We start from the raw sequence: 19341 nt of genomic DNA, 5'->3' as shown, positions 1-19341 counted from the left end.
TGTTAATTTTAAATTATATGTTCATAATAAATTAATACAATTAATTAATTAGTTATTTTATTGGCTAATTAATTTACCGCTCGCTATAGATACAGAAAATAGAAATAATATATTCATTACATAATTGTCGCCAGCTTTAAAAAATTATATAGGTAAAAATGTAACAGCTGTTTTGATTAATTCTATTTTTCAAATTTTTTCATAAAACATGTTTCTATATTAGCTTTAAATCATTCCAAATTTGTAAGAAAATATTTATTATAAGTGTTAGATTACTACTTAATTAAGCATTATGTGTAATTAAATTACCCACTTGACAAACGAATTAGGTAAAATTTGTTGGGAAAAGTGCAAATTTCAATCATAAACAAAGAAAATATTTAATGACATACAGTGTGACCACAATGGTTGTATTACTTTATTCATTTAACAAAACCTTACAATAGAATATATATATATATATAAAATATTAAGTTATGACATCATAAAGAACAGCTGAGACTGATTCTTTTGAAACTATGTAATTACTGTGTTAGAGATAAAGTATATCGACTATAACATTAGAATTATTTCAAATTAATTTAATTTTAAGAGTTTTATTTGATTTCATTAATACTGTTACATACTAATTTTATATTTTAATGTACGATTGACATTACTTTATTCATGGTAAATACTAACATTTTTTTTAGTAATTCTTCAAAAATGATTGGAGTTATTAAACATTTTATACTTGATATTCTATTTTAGTATACATTTTTTTCTAGTTCTAGTTTTGGTGAAAGTATTTTTATTTTGAATTCATATTTTTTAAATAAATTCAATTATAAAATGTCATCCGGCTGCTGTGATAAAAACTCAAAAAAACAAAAACTCAATCATCATTATCAAGAATCACTAGATGTTAATGGTGGTAGTGGTAGCGCATCTACAGCTCCTATTGGAAATTCATTAATAAAAATCACTTCTCCGGAAATGGGTTTTTTTTGTTTTGACACACTTTACTCATATCTCAATAGTTTGGCACCACCTAAAAATCCTAATTTTACCAATGAACCATTGTAAGTTTTTTTTTTTTATTAAAATTTTACAGATTATAAACAAAATCAGTGGTGCAACTGGGGGTCCCTGTTTGAAGGCCCATGTATTATATGTATGAGTGAATGGGAGAATCCTCTCCATTACTCTATTTTCTAAAAGCTCTCTAGATCCCTATAAAAGATTTCTAATTGCGCTACTGAATTAAATTTAATCTACAAAAATAAAATTAATCTACTTTTTTCTATAATTTGTTTTTATTATTTTAATAGTTCAATTTTTAACTTTATTATATATTTTTTAATTTATTTTAGCCCTCTGTTTGTTACCTGGGAAATAGGCAAAGACAAAAAACTTAGAGGTTGTATAGGAACCTTTAATTCAATTTCTTTGCATAGTGGTCTACGTGAATATGCCATAACAAGGTATGTTTATATTGCTATTTATTGTTATATTGTTAATTTAAAAAAAAATTATTTAAAATAAGCATATCTATGTTTATTTATTTTTCAATTTTTATTATGATATATTTTGAAAAATAATAGATTAAAATTTATGGCCAATTTTTATACCATCATATCATATTAATTTTTATACAACTTAAGACTTATAATTGGATCTCATTGTCGAATAATTAATTTTTTCCTAGTTTGAAAATTACCATTCCAAAATTGTACCTAAAATATTAAAATCTATTTCTTTTATAAAAATATTTAATTTAGTCTTCAACAATTTTTAAGTCTAGCTATGTAATCTGTATATTATTATAATAATATAATTATGCATTATTGATTTTTATACATATTTACATAAGACTTATTATATTCTATTTTGGTTTAATATTAAGATTAAAATTTAAATAATAGATTATTTTTTTGATTAATAAGTTATATAATTGATGATATTGTTATGTTTTAGTGCAATTAAAGATTCACGATTTAGACCAATATCTAATGACGAATTAAATAAGTTACACGTAACAGTTTCAATATTAGTACACTTTGAAGATGGTAAAGATTACTGTGATTGGGAAATAGGCATTCATGGAATACGTATAGAGTTTTACAATGAGCGAGGAATGCGGCGCTCTGCTACATATTTACCTAAAGTTCCTGAAGAACAAGGTAAAGATTATTTTTTAAATTAAATTTGATTAAAAGTTTTTTCTCAAAACTAAATGGTGTTGTATTATTAGGATGGGATAAAATTCAAACCATTGATTCATTATTGCGTAAAGGAGGTTTCCGTGGTCCAGTAACAGCAGAAATTCGTCGTTCTCTTAAATTAACAAGATATCAAAGTGAAACAGTATCAGTCAGTTATCAAGATTACATGAACTATTTACAAACTGTGCAGTGCTAGCCACAAATAAAGGACCACTAAACATAGGGGTCCTATATTTTTTTTAATAACACTGCCACTTTTTTTGGTTACATGCATTTTGTCTATAAATAAATTGATAATTTAAGTAGTTTTTATAAACTAAACTTATACTGTGTACAAAAATCTTTCAAAAATAATAAATTTTTAAAAATCTAATTTTTTTTTTTTTAAAAATTTAAAACTAAAAAAAATCTAATCATTATGTAATTAGTTTAGCTATCATATTTTAAGAAATATAATTAAAATTAAAAAAAGAAATTATATGATTATATTAAATTTTGAGTGCTGATTTTTATTATAAAAAAATTATGTTGATATTAATGTAAACATTTAAGGTCCTGTTGATGAATATTGATCCATATTTTAGTTGTATAGGATAATTGTAAATTTAAGATTATTTTTAAGTTTCTTTTTTTACTTATATTATAAAAAAAAATTAGAAATTTACTTAAGTTCTTATTTTAATAAATTTTATTTTAATTAATATAAACACTAATTATGTTTAATTATTGTTAGTGTGAAAATAATCATAAGGTACCAAATTACAGTTTTAGATATAAAAAAAATGCTTAACATATTTTTTGTAACATTGTTCAACCATTGTGTGTTCAATTTATTTTCTAACTAATGGTTTTAAATTTCAAATTACATTATTTCATTTTGGCCTAAATATACATTTAATCTTTAAAATTGAATGTTGTGGCTCAAATTAAATGGGCCTTTAGGATTTATTTAAATATTTGTTTACAACTATAAAGAAGCTACTCTACAGCCATTTATTATTTCTTTATATTTCTAAGTAATACTATATTTTTACATGTTTTATTCTCATTATCCTTATAAATAATTTTTAATTACATTTTATTTTGATATTTGGCCATGTCTACATTTAACATAAAATAACATTATTTAATGCTAGAATATCCATAGTTCAAACTAATTGACATCATTTAGAATGTTTATGTTGGTTAGTTATAACAAATATACAGGTTGGTTAAATTTGATTGGCTAAATGGCAATTGTATTAAAATTTATAAGAGCTATCAATTAGATCTGTCCCACTCTATCTATATTACAAAAAATGTTGTTCAGAATTACTGAAATTTGTATTTATTTCAACATATTTTTTCTTAACTAGATTTTTTTAGTATTAAAATTACTGGAGAAATATTTTTTATTTAAAATTTAAATACAAACATAAGCAAAATGTTGTCAATTTAGTATAAATCTTTGCATGTATTGTAATAAATGTTTAAATAATTAAAAATAAGTACATAAACTGTTTAACATTTATAATTTTTCTAAAATATAATGATAAACTATACAATATATTATTTATTTTTTTATGATTTATCTAACCTTTGAGCATCTTCTATAGATTGTTCTAATAATTTAAGTCTCAAAAGTTCAAATGATTTCATTTGAAAATAACAAATTGTGTAGCTTAAAACAATATGACTAATCGAAAAAATTGCTAGGCGATTGTTAAATGGATGCGTAGTATTTCTTAAGTGAATAAAAAACTCTTGGAGTCTCTCAATTCTTCCAACTGATTTTAAATTAAATGTACCCATTTTAGATCCAAACTAAAAATAAGTATTGCAAAATACAATACAATATATTACTATGTGAATAAATTATTATAAATAATTAATTAATTAATGAAGAATTATATGCATTTAAAAAGATTACCATGTAAGTTCCTGCAATTGTAGCAATTAAAGGATAAATAACACCTGTACCTAATTGTATTGATATAGACCGAGAGGTAATACATGTTGGACATTCTTCTTGTAAAATAATAGATCTTGTAATAAACTAAAAATAAAAATTAATTTATTATATATTTATAAGATTTTATAGACTTTATATACTAGGTTGGGTTGGCTAAGGAAATGGATTCTCATTCAGTGGCAATCAAATGGGAGGAAAGTAGAGAAATAAATCCCCCACAATGACAATCACTATTTGATGTTTTTGTACAATTTTTATTATATATATTTTATATTGTGGACATTTTATAAATGATAATTCAATCAAAAAGATGTTGAGCATAATTAATATAAAAATTGTAATAATAATTAATCTTACAAATTTAGAAGATTAAGTTTTAGTTATTATTTATAGGTAGGTAAATACAATGAGGTATTTTAAAATATATTAAAAATTTGGAATAGGCTTAATAAGAAGTAATAAGAAGAAAGACATTTATTTATATGTAATAGTCCTTAATAACATTTTAACGTAGTAATACAAACAAAAAAGCTTTGGGTTATTTCAACATATACCAAGGCAAAATCACTTGACTGCCAATGTTCTCATACAAATAGACAGGGGTGTTACAAGTTATAATTATATTAGTTAGTTATGATAGTTGACTAAATTAAGCTCAGTCCCATTATTTTTATAAGTTTGATAACTAGTAAAAAATTTTAAGATAGGTGGGTTTGAACTCTTAAACCCACTTTGTAACTACGTTTCTATATGTGGGAATCTCTTAAAAATTTAGTAACAAACTATTAAGGTTATTAAATAACTTCTATTTAAGCTTATTTTATACATGCAAGTTTTAACATATTGTCTTTTTTAGCCGTGTAACAAAAAAACAATAGAAACAACAACAATCAAAACAACAACAATCAAAACATTTAAAATGAGTAAAATAACAATATAACAAAAATCCACTATTCATTGACAGTAAAACACTTAAAATTTTATTTAAAATATTTATCTGAAAAAGTTTTAAGGGGTATTTATTTCATATTCTAATATCTATAGCCAAAGTTATTTATGGACACCCAGCATAAAAATGTACATGTATAACATTTAAGTTATTATTATGAAATACATACTGTATTCTGTAAAACTTGATCAATAATAGAAGGTAGGAAAACAACTGGGATAAATAATGTGAACCGACCATAATTTCTGAGTTTCAATTTTTTGCGGTAAAAGTTTAAAATTACAACGTTTGAAATTACAACAGCGGAAGATAAAATTGGGTTTCCATATTTTAATGCCCATCTAAAATAAAAAAGTAAATTATGTCAACAAATATTTTAAAATATATATAATTCAATAAAAAAATTAACATTTCTGATAATTTGGGCCATTTTTCTATTATATTTTTCATGTAATTAATAACTTCATTATGTGAAAGACGAATTGCATCAGGTGGTATATCTTCAGATCGTCCTTTTTCAATATACATTGCTAAAAGAAATAAAAATAAAAATTACTTAAATTGTATTACATATAATAACGAAGATAATTTAAAATATGATTCTTACACCCATATGAACTTAATTTATAATTAAGTCTAATCTAATATTTAGATTATATCTAGTAAATTAGATTTATCTAATTTATCTATCTACATTAAGATTTTTTAGCATATGTTGGAAAAATAATTACAAATGCCTTTCAAAGGCATTATGATAATGCCTTTGAAACCTTAACTGAACTTATAATTTGACTTAAAAAAGTTTAAAAATTAAAAGGAAAATATGCCTGTTAATTTCAATTTTTAAACTTTATAAGGTCAAATTTTGATTAAGGTTTTAAAAGCAATTTCATAATACTTTTGGTTTTTACAGTTATTAACCCTAAAAATTCTTGAATAAAATCGTATAACATTTTTTTAGTTATTGGTTCGGATTTTAACTCCCAGTTTTTTTTTTTTTTATAAAAGATCTTCTTTAAGAACTTGTAAAGAGTTATTGTTTTGTATGGAGAATATTTTCTATGTTACTATATGAATGTGATAAGGTATAGCGAGTTAAAAAGTTTCAATTTTAATATATCATTGAAGTAAATAAATTATAGAATCGTTTTCAGAAAATTATGCTATTATAACTTTTTGAGTAATACAAAAACTATTAATTTGAATAAGGAATTAATTCGTATTTAAATTTCAGAACAAATATAGTAAGTATAAATAATACTGGTTTAGATCGTTCAGTTTGTCTGAATCATGAGACATCTCAGAATTATACTAAAACTATAAAATTTTCCAATTAAAATATATCAAGATTATACCTGATATCAACTTATAGAACTTAATTTAAGTTAATAATTAAGTACTAAAAAATCTAAAAAGTAAAAAACAGATTTTATGAATATCTAACATGAATCTACAAATACAATTTTTCATCCAAAGTAAATTTTAACGATAAACGATGAACCTTATCTTTTTCCGCTTTGTATTTTATCATTCATAAATTATAGTTGCCGATTCTATGACTTACACGTTAAAACAACATTCGGTCTGATAACGCGTGTAAAATAGGCGAAGAATATTTCAAAGATGGTTATCATACCTAAATGGGTTTTCTCTATTTGGCTTCTTCGTAGCTTGATCGTCTCTATCACTCTTATGGAAAAATGTGCTATCACTCTTAATCCGACTTTTACGATCACACCTACCAGTCCTCAAGGAAAATGTTTCGTCTAGATGTATATGTTTAGGAGTCTATATATATTCACTGAATTCTCTATATTCCGTTTCCAAAACTTATCTACAAACAATTATCTCATATCTAAGTTCATGCTTCTATAACTTATATTGACATTATGTAAAATTTATTTTTAAGTTTGTTATTTTAAGCTTCCACCATTTTTAAATATATAAAGTCGCATTATCGCAACAAAAGTTGTGCCAATTCGTCTCAAGTACTGTACTTTTCTCCTTCTTAGGTAGTTTTTGAGCATTTTGTTCAATTCGTCAATACATATATATGTACGTGTATGCATTTGCAGCATTTACTAAATAACGGAAGTGTTAACATGACCCATAAACATTTTACAGCTGATTCCATTGATTTTTCTGTGTCATATCCCGTTTAATATTAAAATTACTCCAATTGTATTTTATTCGTTGAATAAATATATATTACTTAATCATTTTTATCAATTGCTTTGATTTTTTTAAGTTAAAGGTGAGAATAAGAAATGCCTGTTTGTAAACAAGATGGTAAGTTGATTTTACCTATCTCAATTTAAATAGGTGCAGACATTCATAAATTTTTTAGAAGAATTTAGTCATTTGAAATAGTTATATTTCGATTGATAGATTATTAATAAAAATCTGAGTATAAAATTAACAAAATAAACTTTAATTCATGTATAACATATTTTTGAATCAAAAATATTTTATAGAAACACTGAGAGCACTTGCTCTTCTTGAAGATTATCAAGCAAAGTTATCTAGTGTTCCCAATAGTGATCTTCAAGTAGTTATGCAGCTAGTAATTGGGACTTTTAAATCACGATTGTTCCAAGCTCTAATTGGTAATTTTATTATATTGTTTAATAACTGAAATGTGTTAAATAAAACTACTACTTTTGTAAAAAGTTTAAGATATTTTAGACTGCTCATTAGATTTTTAAGATTTTTAATTGTGATTTCAAAATAAAATTGTAAATGCATTTGTTTATTGATATTTTGATATTAGATATTCAAGAGTTTTATGAATTAGCTCTTCAAGATGAAACTAATTCGGTAACTGATGAAGAATTGTCAATAGCCCAAAAATTCATTATGGACCAATTAGATAATAAAATGAAAATGGTAACATAGTTTCTAATTATTACAAATATTTTAATAGCAAATAAAAGTAGATATATATTCTTTAATTCTTTAATAATTCAAATCTAATTTTTCTATAAAATGGTCAAATTTTTTTTATTAATAAAATGATTTTTCTTTGTGATTGTATTTCATTAATATATAAATAATGTTAGTAAATTTTTATACAAATATATATATTTCTTTTGTACTAGAATGATATTGATTTGGAACCTTTAGAAACAGAATGTCAGCAAGACTACAAAAAAAAACAGCTAGTAGACATTAGTTGCCAGGTATGATTAATATTATTATTGTAGAATTGATCAAAAGATTTTGATAAATGATGTAAACTTAGTCATTCAAAATATAACTGTACTAAAATTTTGATTGCATTAACTTTAACCAAATCCCCTGTCAGAATTTACTGACTTGTTTTTTTTGTATTGTCCTTTTAAGATTTATTAGATTTGTTTTATGAAATTTTATTCTATCTTTATTATGCTTAATTATAAAGTTTTATTAACCTCTAGATTAATAGATCAATTGAACATAATGGCAACCATTCTTTTGGGGATGCAACTGAACAAGAATCTAATCTTGAAACAGTAAGTAAACTAATTTTAATCAGTGTTTTGTAAATGTGGTATGTTTTGTTAGTTTTCCACTTATTTTTATTTAAAGGAAAAATATCTAACTTAATTTTTTTGTTTATTTTATTTTATTTCCCTTGGAAATGCAGTGTAAATGAGGTAGTTCCACTGAAAATTGCATTTTTTTCTATTTGTATAATTTATCATTATTTAGTAATTTATAAGTATGAGAATATTTGAGAAAGTGAATATGTGTTTTTGTATCTTCAATTTTTATTAGGGTTGGTTTAAAGGTCTTCTTATATCCTCTTATATCATAGTCTTATAATTGGCAGACATTAGTGTTTATGTACTCAATGTGAATAAGTATTATTTAAATGTATTTGCTACTTCTTAATATTCTTAACTATGTTATTCTCTTATTTTTTTCTTATTCAAGTCTGTGTTATTTTAATATTATAGCTGTTAATAATATCACTATACTTATGTTCGTATTTTTATATACGAGCATAAGTATACTGAGTGAAACAAATCTAAATGGCAAATATTATAACCTTTAATACAATCATCATTTCGCTTTAATATTTTTAAAAGTATTTGTTTTATTCTTAGACTGTTACAAGCATATTTTTTATTATTTATTTTTAATAATAAAAGAAAAATAAATAAACTTTAACTTTTCTAATTAGTTAAAATAGTCGTATTTTAACATTTTTCTTGTAAAACATTTTAATGGATCAACAACAATTTTAAGACCAGTACTTATTAAGTTACAAGCATATTAATACATACAGTTAGTATACAACGTGAGTGGAGTATGTGTTATAAATATATACCAATACAAGCTATTACCCATTTTATGTATTAAAATGCTTTTAATTCAACAATTACTTGTCCTAAAATTATTATTGATCCATTAACATTTTTGTTAGAATAGCTCTAAACCTATAGAGACAATTTGAGGGAGCTAAATTCCCTCATTGTCTGTCATAGCCCTCTCAAAAATATATGTTAATATGAAAATAACATATATTTTTATGTAGAAATATCTTTGAGGTAGGGATAAATTTAATTAAACCTCCTAAATATTTTGCTTTAATTTTGCCTATGTGTTAAAGTATGGTTTTTTTTTTTTTTTTTTTTTTAAAAATTTAAAAACAAATTATTTTTATTTATTTTATTATTAATAACGACTATTAAAAAATATGCCCTAAATGTAGTTTAAAAATGCAAAAATCATTTAAAAAAATTACAGCGAAATGAAAGTTGTATCAAAAGTTATAAGAGTCGTCAGTGGAATCTGTCCCACTCAGTAAATGTACAAAAATACACATATATCAGTATTATATATATTTTTTAAAATTATGTTACAAGGATGATGAAATGGAAAATTGGGAATATGATACAATTATTGTTGAACGTCGTTCTGGTGGTTTAGGTTTTAGTATTGCGGGTGGTGTAGATTCAGAATCACTGGTTCTGGTAACTAGAGTTAGCCCAGATATCGGTGCGACTGGCCTTCGTGCTAATGATATAATTCTAAAAGTTAATGATATTTCACTTGAAAATGTACCACATAATTATGCTGTGACAGCCTTAAAAAATGCTGGTGATGTTGTTACACTTGTAAGTACTTTTGTAATTTATTTTTAAAAATAAATTTCTTTAAGTACTTTTTTTTCATTTTAGTACTTAAAAAGACGTAAAAAGGAATCTTATGATGAATCTGATAACTCGTATTCAATAAAAGAAATTGGTCTGAAAAAGATAGATGGTGGATTAGGGTTTACAATAGCTGGTGGTGTAGGAAATGTTCATTTACCTGGAGATAATGGTGTATATGTTACAAAAATTTTAGAAGGTGGGTCTGCTCATAATGATGGACGCTTGCAAGTTGGTGATAAATTAATTGCTGTTAAAAATACTTTGGTATGTCTTGGGATATTATGCAATGAATAAAGTAATTAAATAAACATATTTTCATTTATAGAAGGGAAATATTAATTTAGAAAATGTAACTCATGAAGAAGCAGTTGCAGCTCTTAAAGATACTGGTGAATTAGTGACATTAGTAATTAGTAAGAAAAATTTTTGTTGTTATTTTGTAAATAATAATTATTAATATCACCATTCTATAAAAATACTGTTAAAATAAAAAAGGTATGATTTAAATTTTTTAAACCTAGGAGTTTTAAATTTCTAAATGTTCATAAATAAAGTTAATAATAAAAATATAATTATTTTATGTATAATAAAATTTAATCTATGGTTAACTATATTTGTTATATTATTAATACTTTGACTATTTCAGTTAAAAACTCACTTGATCTTCACTATAAAAAAGCAAAATCTAAAATAGATTTATCTTTAAAATCTAGCCATGAAAATATCTCAGTATTGTGAGTAAAAAAACTATTATAATTTTAATTCTGCATATTTTGTATATATTTAATTTTTAGACATGAAAAAATAGCAACCATTCGTAGATCTGAAGAAGGGTTAGGATTTAACATTGTTGGAGGTGAAGACAAAGAAGGAATTTTTATATCATATATAGCTCCAGGCAGTCCAGCAGATCAAAATGGTATTTTAGAACCGGGTGATCGTATATTAAGTGTTAATGCTATTGATATGGTAAATGCTACTCATGATGAAGCAGCTATTGCACTAAAAGTAAAAATTCACTGTATAAATTAAACAATAATAATTAATTTATAACAATTTTATGTTAAACATTTTTTAACTATTATTTATAAAACAGGGTGATGGACCTATAGTAACTATTGTTGCACAACCACGACCAGAAGAATATCATTTGCTTCAAATAAAATTGGCAGTATTAAAAGAACAAATGATGAAGAAAGCCCTTGTAACCTCTAATACCTTACCTAGACCATCTAAAAAACAACAATTTATTGTCAGGTACATCTTGAAAATATTAATATAATTACATACTTAAATTATCATATTAATAATTATGTCTAAAATAACTATCCTTCTTTTATGTGATAAATTAATTGGTTCAATTGTTGTAGATAATCGGAATTGACCACTAGGATACTCTTTAATTTATTTTGTTGTAACTTGACTTTTAAAAACATCATACATATAACCCATTTAAGTGATACACTAACTTTTCCTTTTTAAATCCAGTGTAAACAATATTATTATTCAATCCCATTTCAATTCAGCTTATTTTTAATTAAAAAAAACTTATATTACATTTTAAAATTACTGAAATGGTTTTTAAATGATTATTAATATGTTTTCATTAAATTAAGTTTTAAGTATAATGTGCTTTTTAAAGATAAATTTTTGTAGATATATCTATATATTTTATATATTTTATCTATATAAAATCAAAGAAAGATTAAATTTTTAAAATAGCATGTAATTTATACAGTAATACACTTGCTTTTATTTAAAAAATTGGTTTTCTTAATAACACTGGATTGGGGATTAGAGTAAACTTTGAGAATGCATCTCCCGTGTATGAGCAAAAGGTTTTTTTTTAAGTTTATTTTCTATTATTTATATTATCTATTTGTATGTGTAATGTTATTTACAAAAAAGTTCATCCTCTTATGCATAAATTATACACAAAAATTCATGTATTGACATTGTGATCAATTTTTGGATTGAGAGATAAAAAAAAGATAATGTGATTGTGATATAGTACAAAATACAATTTTAATATTACAAGTAGTAGTTTGAAAAAAAAATTGCAGTGTTTATAGTGTCTTTATGGAGTTAGAATCTCTATGTCAGGTAGCCTGTTATTTATTATTTTTTAATTGATGTGTGTTCTAAATTATGGAATATTTTTTTAATCATTCTTCGTTAGAAATATAACTATAGAACAATTTTCATTATTTTACCTATTATAAATAATATCAACTAAAAAATTATAAGCCTATTTCATACTTAACATAAGCAGGGATGTATTTAAAAATTCATAATTAGAGGACACAAAAAAGTTGTTCAGTTATAAAGCTACATTGGATGTTCATAAACCAATCTAAATATGCTACTATACATAGATTATAAAGATGGAAAGTTTACACATTAGGGGGTTATATACAGTACCCACAGAGTCATATTTGGGATAATATTGAAGAATAATTTAATAAATTACATTTTTAGAGCACTATATGATTATGACCCAAACCGTGATGATGGCTTGCCAGGACGAGGAATATCTTTTACTTATGGAAGTGTTTTAAATGTTATTAATGCTAATGATGATGAATGGTGGCAAGCTAAAAAATTGTTGCCTTTTGGTGAGGAAGATCTTATTGGCATCATACCATCTAAGAAGCGTTGGGAACGTAAACAAAAATTAAGAGATCGTACTGTTAAATTTCAAGGTCACGTTCCAGTTCTAATTGACAAAGTATGCAATAAAAAAAAAAATTAGAAACTATTTATTCGACTTAATATTATTTTAGACCACTACATTAGAAAAAAAAAAGAAAAATTTTACTCTAAGTCGTATGTTTCCATTCATGCGGAGTAAAGTAGACCGTTTAGAGTGTACTGGTTCAGATCAAGACCGTAAGTTTCATGTTTATGTTTAATTGAGCTGTCATATATGAGCATAATTTTAATTTTCAAGGATTAAAATTAAAATGATATTTATAATATATTAAAAGTATTTATTTCATTACCAGATTAAATCAGAGATTGAAAATGAAGGATTCAGTGCATTAACTGATAAAACCTACATTTGATCAAACTTGATTTTCTGATTGAAAATCTTTTTTTAAATAATTTTTTTATTGTATTTTATGATACTTAATGTTTTTTTTATAGATTATATGCTCTGTTACACCCATGAAGATCCTACATCTGATGGTATTAATTTAAGCAGCATAAGTGTTATTGAATTACTTGTTGGTAAGATACTTTATAATTCCAAATTATGCATTTATGTGTGTAATGTTATTCATAAGATAAGGATTTTATTTTAAAACGAGCCATCAAAATAATCAGGGTAGTTAAAAATAATAATTTATACATTTTCATTTTAAAAATTTTCTGATTAATGTTCTTGAAACCTACATTATTAATTTATATAATAATGGTTATAGCATTTATTTTGTCATTATTATTATTAAAAAAATCTGAACTTTATAATATTATACATTATAGCCACAATAATATTGTGTTATTTCCAAATAATTTCTGTAAATTAGGAGTGGTAATTTCTTTTTTGTTTGACTGAAAATTTAAATAAAAAATAGTATAGTTAAATTTTATTTTAAAAAATCAATCTTTTATAACTTAAATTTTTATCTTTAAACTTTTAAATAAAAAATATTTACTGCTAAATTAATAAATATTTATAAATTGAAACACTTATTTTTTATATTTTAGAAGAACCATCCTTACCTTATGAATCTGTTGTAAAGAAATCTATTACCTACAGTCGTCCTGTTATTATCGTTGGAATATATAAGGATAGAATAAATGATAATCTGATATCAGAATATCCAGATGAGTTCGGATCATGTGTACCTCGTAAGATTTAGCCTATTATATTTATTTAATTTTAAAAATATAATGTTAATATATTCATTTGTTTTGTAGATACTTCAAGAGAAATTAGACCTGGAGAAGTTGATGGTGTGCATTATCATTTTATTAAATCAAGAGAACAAATGGAACGTGATATTAAAAATCATTTATTTATCGAAGCTGGTCAATTTAATGATAATTTATATGGAACATCTCTTGCTTCAGTTCAAGAAGTGGCTGAACAAGTAAAACTAAAATTATTAAACATTTATTTTATTTATTTCATGTAACAAAAAAAAAAAAATAGGATTTATAATTACTCTGATTTCATACTATTAGATCTAAATGCATTTTGTGTGTATGTTCCTTACAACTTCTAGATCTGTTCTATATGTTGCCAATGAATATCAAGTAAATATTCTAATTACTCGCAAAAGCTATTGATCACACTGTAATAATTTATAACACTATAACAATCCTTTTAATTATTTTACATCCTAAAATAGTACAAACATAATCTCTAATTTTGTAAGAGAGGTGACCCTTGATCTAGTGAAATAATATTATACTAAAAGTGTCTGATCCATCATTATGGAAAAGTTATGTTGAGAAACATCACAAACACTTGTATGCTTTGTTGTTATACTGATAAATAATGGAATATTCAATTAAATTAACTTTTTTTTAAAATAAATTCTATTCATAAAAGGGCTCATTTTTCCATAAATTGTTTTTAAACATAAACATAAAATGTTTTAGATTGTTATAATTAAAAATATCAAAACTCGAGCTATTTCCCATGATTGTTGGAATATATTAATGGTTATTTTGTATTATAGGGAAAACATTGCATCCTTGATGTGAGTTCTAATGCAATAAAAAGATTACAAACTGCAAATCTGCATCCTATCACTATTTTTATTAAAGCACCATCATTGGATTTCATAATGTAATTATATTAAACAAATGTATCTATTTATATATTAAGCTTATGAGTCATAGTATGAAGATTTGGGAAAAGATAATAGATAAGAGAATAAGAAATAAGACATCAGTATCTAAAAACCAGTTTGGATTTATACCTGGTAAGTCAACTAGTTGTGTGAGACAACTTATAGAAAAGCATAGAGAAAAGAAGGAAAAGCTGTGTATGGTATTAATAGATTTGGAGAAAGTGTGTGATAAAGTATCGAGAGAGGTCTTAAAGTGGCATTAATGAGAAAAAGAGTCCTGAAAAGATACATTAATATAATAGAGGATATGTATGATGGCACTTGTACCAAGGTAAAAAGTGTGGAAAGAGTAACAGATGGTTTTAGGGTAAGAGTAGAAGTGCACTAAGGTTCTGTTTTAAGCCCTCTTATTTAGTGATGAATGAAATTACTAAAGAAATACAAGAGATTAAGAGTAAATAGGAGTAAAATATAGTATATAGAGTATGAGTTTGACAACATCTAACATGAGTTAGATGGATGAGTGGGTGACTCGAGAAGATAGAATAAGGAACAAACATAAGATTAAGTATAGTTTATAGTTGTAGCGTCAATCGTCGAAAGATGAGAGAAAATAGACTTTGTTAGATATATATATATATATATATAATATGTAATAGATATAATAGATTGTGTAGTCATGTTATGAGGAGAGAAAAATTGAAAGCTGTAAGAACAGTTATAGAAATTAATGTTAAAGGAAGTCAAAAAAAGGAATGGAGGGATGTTTTTGAATGTGATATAAGGACGGCTAATGTGTGCATAGATGATGTGGGAGGTCGTGTTAAGTGAAAGTTAAGGATAAAAGTGGCTGACCCCAAGTAGTTGTGATTAAGGCGAGGAAAATGAAGAAAGAAAAAATTTATTTATTTGTACAACATACAATTAAACTAAACTTAAAAAGTAAATTTAAATCAGAAATTGATTTAATATATATATTTATTAATTGTATTAATTATTAGGAGAATTAGTGATAAAATGACAGAAGAACGAGCAAAAAAAATTTATGATCAAGAAATAAAAGTTGAGCAAGATTACAGTGAATACTTAACAGGTAAAAATTTTAACAAAGATATTAACTTGTGAAAAAGTAGTTTTCAATCTTAATTTAAAAAATAATAAGTAAAAATAATCTAGACTCATTTTTATGTCACAAAGGAAGATTTAACATAGATAAGTGAAGTAACTTTTTTAATTTTAAGACAATTACTACTGAATTGTTGAAAAAATTTAATGTCTTTAGAGAAGTAGAGAACATGTAGATGAGTCAAAAAAGTGACTAAAGTGGTTCAAAGGTAATGTGTTTTCAAGGATTTTATACTACAGAAATTAGCTAAAATATGTTTTATTTTTATCGCTTGGACAACATATATATATATATATATATATATATATATATGTAGTATTTTTCTTTCCTCTTACATCCATTTGGAATAAAATATAGAAATTTTAAGTAATTTATGGCCAGCTATATTTTTTCAATGTGTTAAGCAGGAACATGTAGAAAATGTAGCTAACACATTGAAGCCCAATTTTAACAATTTAAATTTTTGTTTATTTGTTGGTATAAATTTGGTTCTTTTTGGTTTATAGAGTTTAAATTTTTATAATGTGTTTCAGAATACTAAAAGTTGAAATTCACACATTGGAATTTCACTTATTAAGATGAGAGAAAAAGAGGGTTAAGTAAAAGATTGGAAACCAACAACCTTGAAACACTGTTATATATTTTATCAAAATTACAAATAATGATTTAAAGTTATTTACATGTGTTATATTTAAAGAAGATTCTTAACAATAATATGAGACCATGATCATTAAAATTCATAAGTTATTTCAACATTTGTTAAAGTACCTATTTCCGATTTGGAAAAATAATACCAGATATAGATATGTTTATAAATTGATAATATATTTCTATTATTTTTTTTTTTTTTTTTCATGAGGATTTAAGTAAAATTTGTTTGAATAGCTTAAAACAATAAGCAAAAAATAATAATTAAGGCAAATAACCCTTAAGTTAGTTTTGTACATACAAGGAGGGTTTTGTGTTTCAACCCCCCTGAGCCAAACATTTTTTTAATGTTCATTATATTATTCTATGATTGATCTCTCTTTAAAGTTAAGTATTCAAATATGATAATTTAAAATTAAATATTATTTTATAATAACTTTTAATTACTAAGTGTTTTAAAATGTTTTCAAAATTTATATGTAGTTTTGAAATTACAGAAAAAGATTTTAATAATAGTAATTTTATAGTAAAATTCCAGGATGTGTTTTGCGTGAATAAAATGTTTTTTTTAACCATCATCAATTTCGAATTTACACCATTAATTAAAATAACCATCTTAGAAGTTTCTCTTTAAAAAAATTTGATAAGTTAGAATATGTATTCTAAAAAGTATAGAAATTTTAATATTATAAGTAATGATATATAACAGTAGGAATACTATCATTAATATATTATGATATTTCACTTTTTTGTTAATGAAAAAGGTTTTTCTGAAATGTGTTTTGATAATTTTTACTTTAAAATTCTCTTGATTTTTTTTTTACTAATGAAACTATTAATATAAACTTTAATTAAAGCATGAGAAAATATTGATTTTACTCTGCCACATTTTATTTTATTTTATTTTATTGTTTCTTATTGAATTTGCATATATGATAAGTTATTTTTATTTTTCAGCAATTGTGAAGGGTGATTCATTTGAAGACTTATTTAAAAAAGTAAAAGAAGTTATTGATATGCATGCTGGCCCAGAAGTGTGGTTACCAAATAAAGATCATATAATTTAATGATATTTTTTTTTTAATAAAGTACCCATCTTTGTATTTTTAAATATTTAGAAACTATTCTTTTTATGAGTTATAAGTAATTTTTAAAAATAATAATTTAACAAACAGAGTGGTTCAGAATATTTATAAAAGTCATACAATTTATTATCTAAGTGATATCTTCAAATACTTTTTTTTTCTTATAATTATTATACCTTTGGACTGTAATAAAATCATAATTTATAATAATATTTTTACTTTAAAGAAAAAATAATAAGAGATCTTATAATTACATAGATAACCTTACTATTATTTTTTTAATTTTAATTATAAGCAATAATTCAAGGAATAATAATTTTTAATGAAAAAATTCAATTCTTATAACTAATATTTAACAGGAAAATATTGCATTATCTTTTATACATAGACCAACAAATGATCTATAAATTAACACATAAAAGTTTAAATTCTTATTAATTTTAAAACACCTTTGAAATTTAACAACTTTACATTAACATATATTTTATAATATATCTTTTATAAACATTTTTTTTTTAATTTGCTCAAAAAAATTACTACTTAAATTTGTTTAGATTTTTCAAAATTAAAAAAAAAAAAAAAATTTAATAAAAAATATTATTAATTATGATTCAAAAGTATAACAAATATTTAAAAAAAGTATTTCATTGTTTTAACTAGATCAAAAGATGTAGAATTTTTAGAACATGCTAGATTACCTTGTATTGTTTCATTTTAATTTTAAATATATCTCAATATATTCAAATAATATTCAAAGTTTACATAAATAGAAAAAAAATTGTTTCCAGGTTACTTAATTACTATCAAAAAGCAATGTTTAATTCAATTTGCTTTCACTTTAAGTATAAGAAATATATAAAAAAAAATTTAAATTTAAATTAATCTTTATTATACTGATCTGAGGTGTTTATGTTAGAAATTTGAAATAAAGTATGTTGTTTAGTTGTTAGTGATTATAATTAATTCAATTTTACATTATTATATATATATTTATGTATAATATATATATATATATTAAAAATGTTCATAAAATTAATACTATTCATATTATAAACACTTATGCTTTAACTTATATTCTAGTCATTGTTAAATACTATTTAAATTTTATAAGTTTGTTTATTAACAAGTTATTATTTATAAATTTTATTTTTAATAAATTTTACTACTTTTAGGCATTTTATTATGTCTTTTACTTATTTTACTAATTTTAATGTGTTACTAAAATTAATCAACTGTAAATTTTGTAACTTGACAAATATACTTCCTACCAATTAAAATGTGTTTAAACATTTTTTTTTGTTATTTATCATTTTCATTCTTTTTTTTTTTAATAGGAGCCATGGCAGCAAAGGCTGCCCGTGTTTACATGTATATTTAGAATATATAAAAAAAAATGAGCTATTTAAATATTTAGATTTTGTTTACAATGAAA

The 19341-nt window shown here is 23.3% G+C and overlaps 3 protein-coding genes across 8 annotated transcripts; 2 read left to right on the top strand and 1 right to left on the bottom strand.

Annotated features, from left to right (window-relative positions):
- The first annotated feature begins 767 nt into the window (after positions 1 to 767).
- LOC126910529 (nuclear protein AMMECR1) lies at positions 768 to 2867 on the top strand. The gene is made up of 4 exons (XM_050693169.1): positions 768 to 1061; positions 1353 to 1463; positions 1957 to 2162; positions 2234 to 2867. Exons 1-4 carry the CDS (start codon positions 832 to 834, stop codon positions 2398 to 2400), a joined length of 714 nt encoding a protein of 237 aa, XP_050549126.1. The 5' UTR covers positions 768 to 831; the 3' UTR covers positions 2401 to 2867.
- Positions 2868 to 3696: 829 nt separating this feature from the next.
- Positions 3697 to 6888, bottom strand: LOC126910527 (uncharacterized). 5 transcript variants are annotated; one of them, XM_050693165.1, is made up of 5 exons: positions 6741 to 6888; positions 5514 to 5634; positions 5274 to 5445; positions 4114 to 4239; positions 3697 to 4007 (listed from the first exon to the last, which is right to left on the bottom strand). In XM_050693165.1, the coding sequence occupies exons 2-5, from the start codon at positions 5630 to 5632 to the stop codon at positions 3765 to 3767; spliced, it is 660 nt and encodes a 219-aa protein (XP_050549122.1). In that variant the 5' UTR covers positions 5633 to 5634; positions 6741 to 6888; the 3' UTR covers positions 3697 to 3764. The 5 variants fall into 5 exon arrangements, with proteins under 5 accessions (XP_050549122.1, XP_050549119.1, XP_050549121.1 ...); XM_050693162.1 differs by having other exon boundaries at positions 6669 to 6753; XM_050693164.1 differs by lacking the exon at positions 6741 to 6888 and adding an exon at positions 6460 to 6599.
- Positions 6889 to 7029: 141 nt separating this feature from the next.
- On the top strand, positions 7030 to 17905 carry LOC126910518 (disks large homolog 1-like). Of its 2 annotated transcripts, none has more exons than XM_050693145.1 (19): positions 7030 to 7393; positions 7579 to 7710; positions 7875 to 7990; positions 8203 to 8283; positions 8521 to 8595; positions 9955 to 10206; positions 10270 to 10509; positions 10571 to 10658; positions 10892 to 10979; positions 11040 to 11253; positions 11342 to 11502; positions 12724 to 12973; positions 13029 to 13134; positions 13393 to 13476; positions 13957 to 14100; positions 14170 to 14342; positions 14937 to 15046; positions 16052 to 16143; positions 17782 to 17905. In XM_050693145.1, exons 1-19 carry the CDS (start codon positions 7372 to 7374, stop codon positions 17889 to 17891), a joined length of 2538 nt encoding a protein of 845 aa, XP_050549102.1. In that variant the 5' UTR covers positions 7030 to 7371; the 3' UTR covers positions 17892 to 17905. The 2 variants fall into 2 exon arrangements, with proteins under 2 accessions (XP_050549102.1, XP_050549103.1); XM_050693146.1 differs by lacking the exon at positions 17782 to 17905 and adding an exon at positions 16710 to 16732.
- The last annotated feature ends 1436 nt before the right edge of the window (positions 17906 to 19341 follow it).

This window comes from Daktulosphaira vitifoliae, unplaced genomic scaffold (assembly GCF_025091365.1).
Source record: "Daktulosphaira vitifoliae isolate Bord-2020 unplaced genomic scaffold, ASM2509136v1 Scaffold_1, whole genome shotgun sequence".
NCBI classification, from domain to species: domain Eukaryota; kingdom Metazoa; phylum Arthropoda; class Insecta; order Hemiptera; family Phylloxeridae; genus Daktulosphaira; species Daktulosphaira vitifoliae.
The sequence above is the reverse complement of the archived record's forward strand: the minus strand, read 5'-3'. Positions and strand labels throughout refer to the sequence as shown.

What these genes read in the sequence shown, in the direction of transcription:
- LOC126910529 (XM_050693169.1), top strand. Translation starts at nt 832, where the DNA reads ATGTCATCCGGCTGCTGTGATAAAAACTCAAAAAAACAAAAACTCAAT. An exon ending in AATTTTACCAATGAACCATT is followed by an intron (nt 1,062 to 1,352) that starts GTAAGTTTTTTT and finishes AATTTATTTTAG; the next exon opens with CCCTCTGTTTGTTACCTGGG. An exon ending in TAAAGTTCCTGAAGAACAAG is followed by an intron (nt 2,163 to 2,233) that starts GTAAAGATTATT and finishes TTGTATTATTAG; the next exon opens with GATGGGATAAAATTCAAACC.
- LOC126910527 (XM_050693162.1), bottom strand. Translation starts at nt 6,738, where the DNA reads ATGATAACCATCTTTGAAATATTCTTCGCCTATTTTACACGCGTTATC. An exon ending in ACCGAATGTTGTTTTAACGT is followed by an intron (nt 5,635 to 6,668) that starts GTAAGTCATAGA and finishes TATTTCTTTTAG; the next exon opens with CAATGTATATTGAAAAAGGA. An exon ending in TGGCCCAAATTATCAGAAAT is followed by an intron (nt 5,446 to 5,513) that starts GTTAATTTTTTT and finishes TTTTTATTTTAG; the next exon opens with ATGGGCATTAAAATATGGAA.
- LOC126910518 (XM_050693145.1), top strand. Translation starts at nt 7,372, where the DNA reads ATGCCTGTTTGTAAACAAGATG. An exon ending in CATGAAAATATCTCAGTATT is followed by an intron (nt 10,980 to 11,039) that starts GTGAGTAAAAAA and finishes TTTAATTTTTAG; the next exon opens with ACATGAAAAAATAGCAACCA. An exon ending in TTCCAGTTCTAATTGACAAA is followed by an intron (nt 12,974 to 13,028) that starts GTATGCAATAAA and finishes ATATTATTTTAG; the next exon opens with ACCACTACATTAGAAAAAAA.